Source organism: Physella acuta, unplaced genomic scaffold (assembly GCF_028476545.2).
Source record: "Physella acuta isolate Inbredline_101_S28 unplaced genomic scaffold, ASM2847654v3 ptg000276l, whole genome shotgun sequence".
Taxonomy (NCBI): Eukaryota; Metazoa; Mollusca; class Gastropoda; family Physidae; genus Physella; species Physella acuta.
This window is the reverse complement of record NW_026731795.1, coordinates 544,058-562,223: the sequence shown is the minus strand read 5'-3', so window position 1 is coordinate 562,223 and position 18,166 is coordinate 544,058. Positions and strand designations below refer to the sequence as shown.

Sequence of the window (18,166 nt, the reverse complement as noted above, 5' to 3'; positions counted from 1 at the left end):
AAATACAACGTTTTGTCAAATTTTGTTAGAGATGATGAAACCTACTATTGACTCTGTTATACAATTTGATACGGCTTATCGGGACCGGTTTTTCAAATTGAACTTTAAATGATGGGGCGTTGTCGTTGTCTGCAGTATGTGAAAATACGCGGTCGCAATTATTTGTATCACCATCAACAGCCAACTTTGCGTAGAGATTTTCATAGTCACTTGACTGGGTAGCATTTTGTTTCAATGCCAAATTACGACCTGTTACAAACAAATTAGAAAAGAAGATCGTTTTTATTTTCATTACCTAGATTTGTATTCTAAAATAATTTATTTTGAAAGATTAAGTTTTTTCTACAATTATTCTTAAGTAAGATGTTAAACAATAGACGTAAATAATTATAAAGTTAATGTTTTTACAATGACATCTTTGAATTTTCGCATTTATTTCTGTCTAAATCAATTTTGACTTAGTTGTTTATCGTCAGAAATATTGTATCTTCAAACAATTGAAATCTTTGCTCTACAGTTAATTATTCTCATAAGTAAAATATACTTTCTTCTTTTACAAAGCTATTATTAGTGGATAAAGCCTATTTCCTCGTCTAATTATGGGCATTTTCTTCAAAGAGAAAATCATGAAGATGGATGAAATTTGTTTGTCTGTATATGGTTTGGTTAGTATGTGAAATACTTGGATATGGTAGCAATGTTCATATTGGTTAAGAATTTTTTTTAAATATATAAATACAGGCAAAAAGAAAATTCTACAAATTATATAGAAATTTTCAAAAAGTAAATTAATAGACTTTTGAGCAAGTGTTTAAATTTACATCATACATAAAAACATCATAAAAACACATCGTAAAATAACAAATTCTCACACATTTGATATCTTTTGAACAACTATAAAGTTATCTTAACAAAGATGAACGGTATCAAATTCGATTGTTACGAGTCAGGTTTTATTATACTCCTTTCTATTAAAGATACACATTGCTTCACTTTAATTTTTATCTTTGGTAGAGAGTGTTACATCTTGCGTTGCTTATCATACTAATATATTATTAATTATTATAATTTATTGTATAAAACTTTAGATAAAAATAAGAGAGAGGACGAAACATATTCTGTCTTTATTTAATCAATTAAGGTAGTATAATGTTTTCTGAAATGACAATAAATTAAATTTTTATATTGTTTTTCTAAATTGTTTATCATCTGTTGTAATAATTTTATTTGGGCATCAAACAGTTTAATGTTGGTTTCAAATAATATTAGCTTTAAATTTGGATACAATGTTTATAAGTTATAAATGAATTATATGTTGTTAGTAAATTATGTCTATTTTAACGATGGTTTTCTTTTAGTATCGGAATATTTGCATATTTTTTAAAAATTATCAAATGCTACGTAATATTTATTATAGTTTTTAATTTCTTAATAGAGGTATTTTAATTTTAAAAATTCAAACTTAAATTATCCCACTACTTATGATTTAATGTAGAGCATAAATAGTACCGTAGGAAATAAAGATTAAGCAGTTCGATATTAAATTACCATGTTACTATTTTTTTAAAAATATGTTTATTACATTTAACATTTGAGTTATCAATCAACTAGTATTTATTTACTTTACTAGCAAAATCAGTAAAAATTGTTATGGTTTTAATTTTAAGAATGTTAATTGACTTACTAATGGATAAATACCGTATGTAAAATAAATATTAAAGTATTATTGAATGTAAAGCATTTTAAGGTCCATGTGATAATGTTAATCTTTAAACAACTAGTGCATGAACAGCTGGCTAACCTCTACTATAAATTAAATAATAAAATACACACCTCCACTGAAATAGACGGAGCATAGGTTGCTTGCATCGTCATTGCTTATACGAATTACATTAACCTGTACATCAGTTTCACAGAAGTAGTCAAAAACGTTTGCCTTAACTTCATAGGCTAATGTAGTACATCCAGGAATTGGTTTGAAACCTTTTATTTTGTGATCTATTTGAACGAAATTTTATAATTAGTTTCCATTTAGAGAAATACTCCGCAAAATAACCGCTCCTAAGAAATAAAATCCTTAATAAAACATGATGAAAAATAAATTGTAACTTAATCCCTGTTTGAACGTGGCTTAAAAAAAAATGTCTACCTTGTTTGTAAACAAATCGTATGAGAGAAGTTGTATATGTATCTCCGAGATATAAAGTCACATTGTCAGTTGTTGCGGGCAGGCAGGTATTATCATTGCCGTCAGTTAGTATGTTTTTGTTGGAATTCATCCCAAGTATATCAACTGGATGAAAATAAGTACGCGGTATATTATGCATGACTGTACATGCCTTTACACCAAGGTTCGGGAATGTAATGGCACACACAGACCAAAACACAAAATTTTTACACATTGAAACGAATGAATGAATTGAGTGGAATGAATAAATAAATAAATATATATACATGATAATTCTAATATTAATATTCATAAATTCAATAACCAACGCTATCAAAATAACACTCGAGCACTCTAGTTAGATTACTATTTTATCCAAACCTTAATTTATAGCAATATATCATAACCGATTGGTGCAAAAAGAAATGTAATGTGTCAATACGGTGAAAAAGAATTACCAATCTGGCTTTCAGAAAATTATGAACTGGGAAGTTTTTTTTTTTTTATAAATTTAAAGTAGCTAAAACCTTTGATAATGAGAAATAAGTAAGCAGGGCTCCGGATTATATAAACAGATGTATTTTAGGAAACCTAACACACTATGCACTTGAAAACCAATTGGATATAATTGAATCGAAAAACATGATTTGTATTTTTATTACAATACATACCGTATTGACATGTATTACCAAACCAGCCACCTTTACAATTGAAGCCAGGTTTACATTGACCATCCACTTCACACTTACTGTCCTGACAGTGACATGCAAATTGTTTGTTTTCTCCAATTAAGCTGTTCACTGAAAAAAAATTATACTGAAATTATTCTCTAAATCAGTAAATTACTTATTCGTGGTGCTTTTTGATTTATAAAAGTGCAATCATCGAGAGTTGCTGAGATGACAGAAACAAAACAAAATTTAATTACGCTATTAATGCAATTTTAAATTTATATCGTGGCTGAGCGATAGAGCGCAAGGCTGCTAACCCGATTCTCTCGAGTTCAAATCCGGGTCTAATTCAATATATCGTCCACCCAGTTCTAATTGTAACCTAACTCATGTTAGGGAAATTAAAGGCGGCTGGGCAAAGTTTTGACCACACCTTCCCCTTATATATCGAGGTGAAAAGTTATGTGAACTCTATTTCCTCTGCCCAATGGATTGCTATCTTTTTTTTATAATAATTTATTAATTTGCTTAAGAAAATATTTCAAAGTGATTCCTTATCGTTGTATTTCCAAATCTAGTCCTTAATTCCAATTTGAAGCAACATTTTATACGGTTTTTTCAACGTGTGACCAATATGATTTCTTAAAATATTCGACCCTGTTTTCTAAAACATGAGTTATTAAAATACAAAAAATGCCACGGTATCGCAAAGATGCGAAAGGTTGTGATGTATGAAACTAGGACCTGGATACACCATACAGTGAAAGTACTTTGAAATCTAATATACTACTAATTTCCTCAATAGACTTGAAAAGTTAGACACCTTATTTAGCAGAATTTGTTAAGTAGAATTTCACCCACAAACAAACACAAACACATTATCAGTCTGGTACTGTTAAGATAATAAGTATATTTTATTATATGGGTGCCGGGTAGACAATAGTGTGTGGATAACAATGGGAAGTTTTGTGTTAACACATTTTACAATTAAAAAAACTGATTATGTCGGTATTGTGTTCATTATATTGGGATATTACGTTATATGTTGTTATTTGCCTTTTATCAAAACGGCTCTAAGTCGTTGTCGGCCTTCTGTCTATATCAGCCTTTTCTTCCTGATCCTAAATAAGTTAGGGTAATGTATCTTAGTTTTAGATACAGTATCAGTATTTAAAGACAATGCGAAACTGCAGTACTTGTAGATCTTACAAATGAAGTTATACTATGCTTTATCAATAGGCCTACCTTCACATTGTCCAGTCTCCTTATGACAGGTTTTAGAGCAAAGGCCACTACATCTTTTACAGTCTAAATCCCAAAAGCCGTTATCGCAGTCTAAAATCACATAAAATTATATAATTTAGAAGTATTATGCAACATAAATATATACATAATGAATATATGTTTTGTGTATATATTGTATTAGCATCATATTATTACAGCTCTCGAAGGTAAATTGTTTACAAAAACACACAAAAAAGATTATACATGAGAGAATCAAAGTTGCTAGTCCTGGACTTAGTTTAACAAAAAAGTAAGCAAAGACTTTCTCTAATTTTTATTACCTTATTCATTGGTCAATTAAAAAAAAATCAAAGTCTTCAAAACTTCCGTTTGCAAACACAATCCTTTTTAAGTCTTTATTTGGAGCATTTTAAATTTTAATATTAATGCTTACCTCCGAACACTTCCAACTCACAAATGGAAATTATCGGCTGTGTTGCTGATCCTTTCTGCACGATCTCGATTTTGGTAGCTTCTCTCAGTAATTTTACGTCCAAATCATAAATATTCTTGACCTCACTTGTGTCTTTATATCGAAAGAGAGCGTTGGACCATGAATCAAAAACTGTTATCTCAAAGCCTTGTAAACGCTGCGCTAAATAGCTTTCTGAAATAGTGTAAAGATATTTTAGAAAAATAAAAGCAATGTCCATCGTTTGAATAACAAAATAAGTAATCGATGTACATTAAAATGTGTTAAAATTACTGCAGATACCAGTTACTTGCAACTATAATATTCTAAAAATGTAGACGTAGACATAGTAGAAGACCTAGATATAGACCAGAGTTTCTTCCCGCCCCCCCCCCCCAATTTTTTTATCGCCCCCCCCACCCCCCCCCCCCGAACGAAATGAAATTTATATAAATTAGTATAAATTTATATAATTTGTATAGAAAATATATACCCCCGAAGAAAGTCTACCGCCCCCCCCCCCCGAAAACTTCAAGCCCCCCCCCCCGGAGAAAAAAGTCTGGAAGAAACACTGATATAGACCTAGACTAAGAACAAGACGTAGACCTAGACCTACAGACCTAGACCTAGAGACCAAGACCTAGAGACCTAGACCTAGAGACCCAGACCTAGACCTAGACCTAGACCTAGACCTAGACCTAGACCTAGACCTAGACCTAGACCTAGACCTAGACCTAGACCTAGACCTAGACCTAGACCTAGACCTAGACCTAGACCTAGACCTAGACCTAGACCTAGACCTAGACCTAGACCTAGACCTAGACCTAGACCTAGACCTAGACCTAGACCTAGACCTAGACCTAGACCTAGACCTAGACCTAGACCTAGACCTAGACCTAGACCTAGACCTAGACCTAGACCTAGACCTAGACCTAGACCTAGACCTAGACCTAGACCTAGACCTAGACCTAGACCTAGACCTAGACCTAGACCTAGACCTAGACCTAGACCTAGACCTAGACCTAGACCTAGACCTAGACCTAGACCTAGACCTAGACCTAGACCTAGACCTAGACCTAGACCTAGACCTAGACCTAGACCTAGACCTAGACCTAGACCTAGACCTAGACCTAGACGACCTAGACCTAGACCTAGACCTAGACCTAGACCTAGACCTAGACCTAGACCTAGACCTAGACCTAGACCTAGACCTAGACCTAGACCTAGACCTAGACCTAGACCTAGACCTAGACCTAGACCTAGACCTAGACCTAGACCTAGACCTAGACCTAGACCTAGACCTAGACCTAGACCTAGACCTAGACCTAGACCTAGACCTAGACCTAGACCTAGACCTAGACCTAGACCTAGACCTAGACCTAGACCTAGACCTAGACCTAGACCTAGACCTAGACCTAGACCTAGACCTAGACCTAGACCTAGACCTACAGACCTAGACCTAGAGACCAAGACCTAGAGACCTAGACCTAGAGACCCAGACCTAGACCTAGACCTAGACCTAGACCTAGACCTAGACCTAGACCTAGACCTAGACCTAGACCTAGACCTAGACCTAGACCTAGACCTAGACCTAGACCTAGACCTAGACCTAGACCTAGACCTAGACCTAGACCTAGACCTAGACCTAGACCTAGACCTAGACCTAGACCTAGACCTAGACCTAGACCTAGACCTAGACCTAGACCTAGACCTAGACCTAGACCTAGACCTAGACCTAGACCTAGACCTAGACCTAGACCTAGACCTGGACCTGGACCTAGAACAAGACCTGGACCTCGATGTTGACTTTGATTTTGACGCTGATGTTGATTATGACGTTAATTTTGGATTGTATTATGCATTTCACATGTTTATTTTTCTTTTTCTATTCATTCTTAAAGTAATATAAACTTACATTGGAAATGTTAACAATTATTTTTTTTTATTGCAAACTTATATGGCCGCATTATTTCAAGAAAATGCATTTTTAACACATTTTCTTAAAATGTATAATAATATCAAGAACAATAACTAATTTTCTTCTTTAAAAAACAGAATCGGTAACCCAAATGTGTAGATCCCTATAAAAAACAACAATACTTTTCTGCAGTTCTAAAACTTCAAATTCATGTTATGAAAAATACTTGTAAACCGTAAAAATGTTAACAATTTAAAATCATCAATTTAACTTTTAGACAGCATAAATAGTGGTTTTTTTTAAATACAGTAATAAACTAATAAACATGGCCGGTAAATTATTGTTTCTTTCAATAAACGTTAAAGAAAATATATTTAAACACACCTCCAACACGGTTGAAGATTCTAACCCTGGTTACAGTCATAGCTGTGCCAAACAAAAGTTCAAATGAAGGATTTGGTTCTGTGTCACTGGTGTGTGAAAACACACGTTCACAATTGTCTGAAGTTCCGTCTACAGCCGTGCTTGCTGGGTATTCTGATGAGTAACTGCTAGACTGTTTTACTGGTTGTTTCAATGCAACATTACGGCCTTGTTCAGAAAAAATAGAAAGTAAATAATATGGTAAACAGTTAGGTTTTAGTTTTGGTTGGCGAGGGGTATATGTTAAATATGTTAAATATTAATTTAAAATGTTTAACCTGTGTAAAGTGTCAAAACATGGAGATTTTCAATTCATTTTCGTCTACAATGCTACATTATTTGATTTCATTTTATAACGCTATCTAATGTTTGAGCTAATTGGGATGATCGTAACCTGATACGTATAAAGAAAATATAAGAAAACATCACTCACCTCCGCTAAAATAAACAGAGCACAAATTGTGTAAAGTTTTGTTACTCAGTTTGATAACGTTAACAAACGTGTAAATATCACAGAAATAATCAACCACCTCGTTGTCGACGTACTTTCTAGAGCCACATCCAAAAGCTGTGTCTGGTGTAGTAATATCCTTTATCCCTGTTATTGTTATTTTTTTAATAGTCCATATTTATAACATGACTTATATTTTCAAACAAAAACTTACAAATATGTGGGTACTTAATTCTTACTTTTATTTTTCTGTACTAATTAACTTATTATTCGAATTTCCATTACTCACTTATGGTCTTCAATGCCGTACGCTTATGTATTCTAAATTCATTATGTAGAGATAGCGAACGGACAGAGATATGTAGAGAGTTAAAGGCAGATAGTATGGTAGAGACGGTTGGAGATATGGAGAGCTAGGAAACAGTTAGATAGAAGTAGTAGTAGTAGTAGAAAGTATATGGTATAGATTAGTTAGATGGAAGTAGATAATTGATTTGTGTAAATAAAGAATATTTGTATCTTGAATTGGAATGTGTGTTAGATTTTCTTTTTATTCACCCCTACCCTCAAAGTATTTAAAAGAAAAGAACTTTGTAAAATTAAAAACAGTTGTGTTTAATAAAATTATGTCAAATATAATTCTTTAGCTTTATATTTTTAGTATTTATGTCAGTTGTTATAATGAATTGCCTATCGGGATCCTTTTATTGTTTTGTCTCTGAATACAAAACGTATAATAAACATCCATTTCCGGAGAAAAACAACTGCGGGTAAAATTCCGACAGATTTCAACGTACCTTTCTTATACACCAACCGTATTTGAAGAGTAGAGTACCCAGCTCCCATTGGTAGGTCCACATGTTCTGTTGTTACGCCTAAACACGTATTGTCATCGTTGTCGGTTAATATGTGAGTGTTGTTAAAATGGCCGAGTAGATCCACTGCAATACAGGTTAAATATGATCTTAACAATGTTATTCGTAAGTTATTTTTTTGGCTTGTTAACTTTGCATTAGTGTAGGAGGGATTAACGAGGTTCACATGAACGTAATTTTTGGTTAAAAACTCGTTGTGAGATTTATGGGGGTTTAGCTTATGTCGTCGGGTCCAAGGGAGAATAGTCTAAAAGATATTCAAAAACCCATTAAATATTTTTAAAATCATGCACGGTGTAAATAAAATAAATATGGTTATAAAATGCTGATTGTTTTTTTTCGGACTATAAAAAAGAGTGGATGCATTTGACGTTTTAATATTTTCGGTAATTCAAAACAATTTTTTAAAGGTAAAAGCAATTTGGTTTTCACGTGGTAATTTTTTTTTTTATTAAGTTTATAATTTATATTATTTGAACGGTCGCTTTGATTGAAAAATCTTTAAAAAAAAAACGTTTTAATCCATGTCAACAATATGATGGAAGGATTCTCGTCAACATTCTTGACATACCAGAGTGCATCGGATCGGTGAAACAATTTTACAATTTTATCTGTTTTAGTAATCTATTACTTGTATTATTGTAAATAATTTTATGTTTTGTTATTATTTCAAAAACATTATTTACATGTTTTATAAACATGTATGTTGTCTGTTTGGTAAACAATTCAAAGTCTAGCAAGAACGACTGAAAGTATTTAAGGCAACTACTAAATGTATGTAAGGGAGGGGAATTGTAAACCGAAAAAGTGGAAATAAAAATAAAGTTCAAAAACATAGTCAATGAATCTTCAATGCAAAATTATCTTTCTGCTGTATAAGCAGTGTTATAATTATATTCGACGAATGGCTAAATCAGTTGTGGGTTTAAAATTGCGTCCAAAGGGAGCCTCATACAATTAGCTTTGATGGGCTTACATAGTCTGTTGGCCTTCTCTTGCAATAATAGATAAAAATATCACGCTAGAGGGGAAGAGCATTTGAATCCTTCTAGCTCTTGTGGGTTCCCTTGCCAACCAGTCCCCTAGTGAAACACAAGGGTCTCTTGCGTTAAAGTACACGCACACAACATCTTAACCTGTTGTGCTCCAATACAAATGGAGCAGATGAGGTGGAGTTTATCTGTTTCAGATGACCTTGGTATATAAGGGATAGTGTGTTCAGCACAATGTCCAGCTGTCTTTGTTTTCCCTAATGTGAGTTAGTAACCAGTCAGAGCTGGGTGGACTCGCGGACATTCAAGTTACTTGAACCCGAATTCGAACCCGAGACTTTCGGGTTAGCAGTCTAGTTCTCAACGCTAGGCCACGTCAATCCATGGTAGACTAAGACAGTCTCTTCAAATTCATAAGCAGTTTTTTTAACCCAATTATACTTTAAGAAATAGCGTGTCAGGAGTCGTGCTTTGATTCCATTCCGGCAGATTTACAGCCAGAGCATTAGTATAAGAGCCATGTTTTCTCGATAAACTATAAACTTTCAGGATATTAAAAATATTAAAATGTCTACATCTTCGAAATTAGACATATTTTAAACTATTTCTTTTATTCTAGACCATAATTCCAGAAAAAATGTCTGTGCCCGCATTCTGATATTTTGTATTTTATACACTTATCATTTAATATTGATAAAACAGTCGATCTAGGAAGTCGGCCTATATTAGTTTATTATGGTGTTCAGTAGTGGGAAATCGTACTGCACGCCACTTACGATCTCTTTTTTCCAACTTGCTCTAATATGCTTTTACTATGTATAGTGAGTTAACCTTGTTTCGATTGGAATGGCTAATTACAGTCGGTCCCTTTTTGGAGCTTACCCTAATTGGTTTTTATGAAATCAGCCACTGTTGATACTAAATGGTTAGACTACGTAAAATAAAGCTCCCGAAATGTTTGACTAACAAATTTATGGCTCAGGACAATATGGCTCAGAACATATGGAACTCGTAAATGACGACAAGGCTCAAGAGTGAAAAAGGAGCCAATTTAAATGGAATTTAATGGGGACATATTTTGTCGTGAGTCATATTGGCTGAAGCCATTTGTGGGAAGTAGCCATTTTATTGTCCTGGTGATTGTGTGGGGGTGGGTCTTAAATGGCTTTTATTTAGTTTGCTTAATATGTTTGATTGTGTGTGGCTCCGCTAAATAATGGAATCTAAATGTAACCCACTTGCTATTGTCCGAATGATCTTAAATTTCCTCAGTGGTATAAATTGGATAACGTTTTTTGATACCTGATTAGACGGACAATTTTTCATAAAAAAAAATACAATTTAAAATTACTAATTATTAAATTACTAAACAGGGAATAATAAGATAATTAAGCTATACTAGCGATCAAATGATCGAAGGACCATCGAGTCTAAACTCCTATCAGTTTATGGTTGGCTGACACAATTTTAAAGCTACTGCACTGATTTTAAGGCAAACGCAAATATATTTTTAATGTAAGATTTATTTGATCTAGTTCCTCCAATATTTTATTGTACACTAGGTGAAATGGAAAATAGTTTTTACGATTCAAAGTATGCTGCTGGCTGAGCCAAGCTCCAATGTATGCAATTAACCATGCCTCAGATTCTATATTTTATACATATTAATTGTTTGTATTAACACATTGAGGTAATAATTATAATAAACACGCATTGTCATTTATTTAATACACATAAGTTGAATAATATTTTTTTTTCTGAACTTTATAGATACTTATTTGATCAATTGTGCTAAATCAGTAAAATAAAGTAATACGGTACAAAGAGTAACAATATTGGTGATAATTTAGTACAATGACAAAAATTGTTTGCAATGTGGGGATTTTCATGAAATAAATGTAATTGTTCGTATTTGAACTTATAGTTCTTTGATCTTTTTTTTAGTAGTGCGAAATTTATAGCGTAACATATGACAAACATCACCATAGCAAACTCAGGAAGTTTGGATTAAGGGGTTGGTATATATATATATATATATATATATATATATATATATATATATATATATATATATATATATATATATATATATATATATATATATATATACATACATATATATAATGCAATATGAATTACGATTTTTGTGAGTGGGCGGTAGATTGACTTTAAAGTCTCTTTTGTAGTAATATAAAAACAAAAGATCTAAGATACAAACTCAGAAAAAAATGTTAGAGTTGTTAAGATCTATCGTAACTTACAACTGCGATATTTCATACACTTTCTCCAAATAAATCCAAATAAAACACCCAATATTTTATAAGATAAACACATATTTTAGTAAAATTTATGTTTTACTTACCATACTGGCATGTTTTACCAAACCACCCCCGTGAACATTTTGATCCACTTTTACACGAACCGTCAGGGTTACATTGGTTGTTGACACAGTGACACAGATACTGGTGATTTGGACCAAACCACACTTGAGCTAAAAACAAGGTAAAGAGCAAGGTTAACTTGTCAACTACATATGATATAACTGTTAGACAAGCAATGATGTTCCGCGCGTAGCTGCGATCTCATAATGAAGAAAATTCAAAGAGACGTGATTGTAACATTCAATTTACTAATAATGACTTTTATAGTAAAATAAATATAGTATAGATGATTCACGGCGTATCCTTGATATGCTTTTTTCGTATTTCATTCCTAGACTATCCCTAGGTATAATCATAACTTTGACCTTAGATCTCATGCCCTACCCTAAAGCATAAGCTACAGCTAACCTTAAAGCTCCAGCTCAAGCTCATGTCGAAGCTCGAGAGCATGCAAAACCTCAAACCTAAACCTAAACCTGAACCTTAACCTTAACCTTACCCTTAATCTTAACCTCAACCTCAACCTCAACCTCAACCTCAACCTCAACCTCAACCTCAACCTCAACCTCAACCTCAACCTCAACCTCAACCTTAACCTCAACCTCAACCTTAACCTCAACCTTAACCTTAACCCTAACCTTTTAATCTTTTTAAAAAGTAGCTCAAATTAAAATTGTTTTCAAATTGATAGTTGAAAGTTAATTTTTAACAGTTATTTTTATTCTCTGTCTTACTTATAAAGGTAGCTCTTTAAAACTTCAGCGCACCCGAATATATTTAATCAGTGGCGTCGTTAGTTCGGAGTCGAATGTCAGCCGGTGCGGCACCTCATGATGTTAACCCCACACCCCGAAAAAATTTATATATATTTATATATATATATATATATATATATATATATATATATATATATATATATATATATATATATATATAATATATATATATATATATATATATACATATATATATATATATATATATATATATATATATATATACATATATATACATATATATATATGGCCTAAATTTATAGTTGCAATTGGCGTCACATCTACCCATTTGCCAAATTGCGTCAATTTCTGAGCACATTATTTTAATCCATTAATAAATTCATATAGAAAATACATCGTTTTCAGCTTAAATAATTATATTTTGTTGTCAAACAATCCCCATCGTTGATTGACTTATCGGTTATTCAAAATGCTCAAAAAAACTATTTTCGTCTGTAGGTTTTTTAACAGAAAAACAGATAGAAAGAGTTTTTTTCAAACTATAGAACAAAATTTATGGTGAAATACAGTTAAATTGTGCATTGTTTTCTAAGATTTTTCAACATACCTGTTAAGATATTATTTGTATGGTTGGTACTGATGTCGGCAGTGAGAGTTTCAAGAAAACACAAACGCAATTTCAGCTTCTTAATTTTAATGTTTGATACTTTAATCTTGGGTAACATAGTAATCTTGAGCCTAAATAGTGGCCAGTCTCTGAGGCCAGCCCTACCACACTTTACAAAACAAAACACAACTTCATGCTTCTAAGGCTAACATTCAACTTTCATATCCCTCTAGCCCTCAAACTCAGCTTGGGGTCTATGCCCTGGCTCAACTTCGAATACAATAGGGTATCTCATTACGTGTTTCCTCAAATTTGCAGTTGGGTGGGACTCGGGTCAAAGACCAGGCGACCGGGATACTACCCCTAGCCTGTACATAGCTGGGTGGGGCGGTCGTATCAGATTACGGCATGTCCCAATTCAAGTGGGGGACGGGAGACAGTGGTGGGGTGGTGGGCGTTAACACCCTGTCCCAGTTCAGGTGTGGGACAAAAGTGGGGGGGGGGGGGGCGTTAACCCACTAGCATCAACATCGGAATCAGTTATAACAATACCAAATTTTGAAAATAAAAAAAAATATATCTGTTAAAATATCTAGCCAGCTGATTATATTAGTGTTAGTAAGTAGAGGATCAATAATTATATGGCCATTTAATGTGTTTGTTTATGAAATGTTGTAACTCCACAAAAGGTTGTTTTGTTCAAGATGGCCACCGTTGCCATGGCAACCATATTTTCAAAAGAGTCCGTGATACTTGCAAATATTTTTTTTAATACCAAAACTTAGATATACACAAATAAATAAATAAAACATATTATTAAGAAGTTGTTTTTTTTTTCTGGAGCCTATCCCCTTACATTTTTTAAATTCGACTGTGCATAATCAAGTAATATGGCTCAAAATGAGCTTTTTATAAATTTTTCTACCCTGTTCGGCGCCTCTTGAGGACAGTGTCCGGAGGGGAGGGTCGCCAAAACCGCACTCCCAAAGATACACTTCTGATCCATATATCTGGATACGAGAATAGGGAACAGCAGATGGAACAATAAAATAGTCCAGACAATTACATAAAAAAGCATTAGAAAAACTCCATGTGGCCGGACAGAAAACAGAAGTAATACAAATCCAGAGAAGAAAAAACGATGTTTCTGTCACACTGTCATCTCCTTCGCATGAAAATAAGAATTTTCCCGAACATATCGCTAAAACGGACTCCACCTAGAAACGAAAGAGAGGAAGACCACTTGGAAAATGGAGTAGAGAGATGGAAGAAGAAGTGCAGGCTACTGGCAAGAACTGGCAAGAATTGAAGTAGCTCGTCCAAGACAGAGTGGAATGGCGAAGATTTGTTGCTGCACTATACTCCACAGTGAGTGCCGAGGATAAAGTAAGTAATCTGTCACACGTTTAAACAAAATACTGACAACAAAGCCCAGATGTAACCCTCATCCTACCCACCTCCCTAGCGCAGGCAAAAGACGCACAAAACAACCAAATATATAATGGTGAATCAGCGAGCATGGTGAGACTGAAAGGACACGACGGAGGTGTATAGCTCAGAGTTTCTTCCAGGCATCTCTTCGGGGGGGGGGGGGGGGGGGGCAAAGCCCCCCCGAAAAATTTTTACCGCCCCCCCCCCCCCCCGAACGAAATGAAATTTATATAATTTATATACCGCCCCCCCCCCCCGAAGAAAGTCTACCGCCCCCCCGAAAATTTCAAGTGCCCCCCCGGAGAAAAAAGTCTGGAAGAAACATTGGTATAGCTGGATAGAGCGTAAGGAGACTGTAGCGAGATAATAGCTACAACGGATGTATAATATTTCTTAAAGAATCTAGAGCAATAATCATATTGCATGATGATTTTGACATTTTATCTTGAAATATTCTTTAAAAACATAAAAAATAATATCTTACCTTGTTCCGCTATTTGTAAAACGCATAGGATACAAACCAGTGTGGCGAACCACATTGTTTCAACGTGGCACAAAACCCCACGAAAAATTCAAACAGAAAGAGAGACACAAGATCAGACAAATGAATGGTAAATTATAAAATAAGCTCAGTCGCATTCAGTTGGGGCAAAGAGATCATAGATATTAATTAGAAAACCTGTCACAATAAAAGTCTCCAGGGGGATATAACAAGCATGCATTCAAGTCGTGTGAAAGATTGGTTTTCATAAATAAGTAATAAACAGCGAACCTCTAATGTGACACCTGTGATTTATAAATTAAGTAAATCAATTATAATTAAACAACGACCAAAACATCCTGTTATTAAGAATAACGGTAACGCATACCCAAACCTTAATCATATATACATATATATAGGTTTTCAAAATAATATCTCATTATCTGGCTGGCACTTTGCCAAAACAGAACTCTACAGAGCTTATACCTAATTCATTCATGTGGTGGGCCACACTGGCTTGTTTCTTATGCGTTTTACAAATCGCGGAATGTAATATGATTATTGATGTTGATTCCTTAACGAATAGGGCAATAAGGTTAAGGTTAAGGTTAAGGTTAAGGTTAAGGTTAAGGTTAAGGTTAAGGTTAAGGTTAAGGTTAAGGTTAAGGTTAAGGTTAAGGTTAAGGTTAAGGTTAAGGTTAAGGTTAAGGTTAAGGTTAAGGTTAAGGTTAAGGTTAAGGTTAAGGTTAAGGTTAAGGTTAAGGTTAAGGTTAAGGTTAAGGTTAAGGTTAAGGTTAAGGTTAAGGTTAAGGTTAAGGTTAAGGTTAAGGTTAAGGTTAAGGTTAAGGTTAAGGTTAAGGTTAAGTTTAAGGTTAAGGTTAAGGTTAAGGTTAAGGTTAAGGTTAAGGTTAAGGTTAAGGTTTAGGTTAAGGTTAAGGTTAAGGTTAAGGTTAAGGTTAAGGTTAAGGTTAAGGTTAAGGTTAAGGTTAAGGTTAAGGTTAAGGTTAAGGTTAAGGTTAAGGTTAAGGTTAAGGTTACGGTTACGGTTACGGTTAAGGTTAAGGTTAAGGTTAAGGTTAAGGTTAAGGTTAAGGTTAAGGTTAAGGTTAAGGTTAAGGTTAAGGTTAAGGTTAAGGTTAAGGTTAAGGTTAAGGTTAAGGTTAAGGTTAAGGTTACGGTTACGGTTACGGTTACGGTTACGGTTAAGGTTAAGGTTAAGGTGAAGGTGAAGGTGAAGGTGAAGGTGAAGGTGAAGGTGAAGGTGAAGGTGAAGGTGAAGGTGAAGGTGAAGGTGAAGGTGAAGGTGAAGGTGAAGGTGAAGGTTAAGGTTAAGGTTAAGGTTAAGGTTAAGGTTAAGGTTAAGGTTAAGGTTAAGGTTAAGGTTAAGGTTAAGGTTAAGGTTAAGGTTAAGGTTAAGGTTAAGGTTAAGGTTAAGGTTAAGGTTAAGGTTAAGGTTAAGGTTAAGGTTAAGGTTAAGGTTAAGGTTAAGGTTAAGGTTAAGGTTAAGGTTAAGGTTAAGGTTAAGGTTAAGGTTAAGGTTAAGGTTAAGGTTAAGGTTAAGGTTAAGGTTAAGGTTAAGGTTAAGGTTAAGGTTAAGGTTAAGGTTAAGGTTAAGGTTAAGGTTAAGGTTAAGGTTAAGGTTAAGGTTAAGGTTAAGGTTAAGGTTAAGGTTAAGGTTAAGGTTAAGGTTAAGGTTAAGGTTAAGTGTGACGAGAACTGGGCGAATCCTTGCCACCCGGAGACTGGGGAATGCGAACGAAAAACATCGGATAATGAAAGCAGTGACAAATATGGACTTGTTGATCATATTCAAAGTATCAGTTTTCTCAAAATTATTTATTTTTTTAAATTTCTTTGTAACTATAACTACTATAACATCAACAGTATAAATATTATTTTTAAGTAAAGCAAATAATATGGGTATACATTTTATTAATTATTTTTAAATGTAGTGTCTACGTTAAATCCTATCAATAAAATATGTTAATTTTGATATTTATTGTACTCAGTAGCAATTTTGCATTTGATTTTGTAGCCTACACCTGGGTTGTTCCGAAAAAGAAATACAGGTGTAACTGTAGGGGCGACCACTACTATAAAAATGGCACATGCTGGCCAGCAGAATAATGTTCCCTGGGATGGTTTGGTAAACACTGTCAGTACGGTGAGATAATGTTTACATCAGCAGATCGCTTAAAAGAAAGCTTTTAATTTCAATAGGGTGTGACATTCTTTAAATATACGCATCGCTAAACGACACTTTTCCCGGATCAATAATTTTGTTTGCTAAATTATATATATATATATAATATATATTATGTATATATATATAAATATATATATATATATATATATATATATATATATATATATATATATATATATATATATATATATATATATATATATATATATATATATATATATATATATATATATATATATGTATATGTGTGTGTATGTGTGTGTGCGTGTGTGTTTGTGTGAGTGTGTGTGTCGGCCTACTTAGGACTATAATTTAAACATGTGTGTATTATGTTTATTAAACATATGTCACTTACGCGTGGATATGTGTATTAGCTTTAATTAATGCAGACTTAATAATAACGATGTTTAGATAGAGACTGTTAAGATTACAGATGGGTGTAGTAATGTTTTCTTTATAGTTAGCAGGTTTACGCCATGGTACCACCCTCACCCTATTGTAATAATTGTCGATTATTACTTAAAAGACTATTTAATTTTAATTAATCACGTTGGAACCAAGCACAACACAAGTTAAAAACAGAATCCACAGTTCATTTATAACAATCTTCCAACTACAACAGAGAAACAATCAACATTGAAACCAAAAACACTGACTACATGCTACCCTAAGTCGACGATACCACACACTGCCTACACACTACAGTTCACACACTTCTAAGGGGAGGCCACTCTCACACCCAATCTCTCCGTGCCTACACGCTTTCGTTATGAACATCTAGGCCACGTCACATAGAGCTTTACAAGAGAAATATAATTATCAATATAATTAAAGTAGATAGAATAAGTCATGACAAATGATTTCAGGACAAAATAATTCATACGAAAACATCCCATGCAAAATAACTCACGGAAAAAAAAAGTACTGATAAAATATCTCAGGACAAATGATTTCATGGACAAATGCTCTCACGGACGAGATATAATTGAAAATGAACTCAGACAACATACCTCACTGCAAAAAAAAATAATATTAGGATGAGATTTACAAAGGCGCAGGAACGCCTATTCCTGTATTCATACTTCGATAATACTTTCCAGTATTTTACTATTCTTTTCTATTTCCTTCTT

General features: G+C 33.7%; 1 protein-coding gene across 3 annotated transcripts in view; it reads right to left on the bottom strand.

Annotated features, from left to right (window-relative positions):
• The window catches only part of LOC131939379 (uncharacterized), a 74,239-nt gene that overhangs the window by 28,919 nt on the left and 27,154 nt on the right, over positions 1 to 18,166 (bottom strand). For 2 of the 3 annotated variants that reach the window (XM_059297662.1, XM_059297663.1), the window contains exons 16-19: positions 2,839 to 2,967; positions 2,150 to 2,293; positions 1,834 to 1,998; positions 46 to 249 (exon numbers count right to left, since the gene is read on the bottom strand). In XM_059297662.1, coding sequence (XP_059153645.1) covers positions 46 to 249; positions 1,834 to 1,998; positions 2,150 to 2,293; positions 2,839 to 2,967 — 642 coding nt within the window. Of the gene's footprint in view, positions 1 to 45; positions 250 to 1,833; positions 1,999 to 2,149; positions 2,294 to 2,838; positions 2,968 to 4,083; positions 4,174 to 4,516; positions 4,730 to 6,836; positions 7,044 to 7,308; positions 7,474 to 8,123; positions 8,268 to 11,555; positions 11,685 to 14,833; positions 14,944 to 18,166 lie in introns of those variants that run through there. The other variant, XM_059297664.1, reaches the window with a different exon arrangement.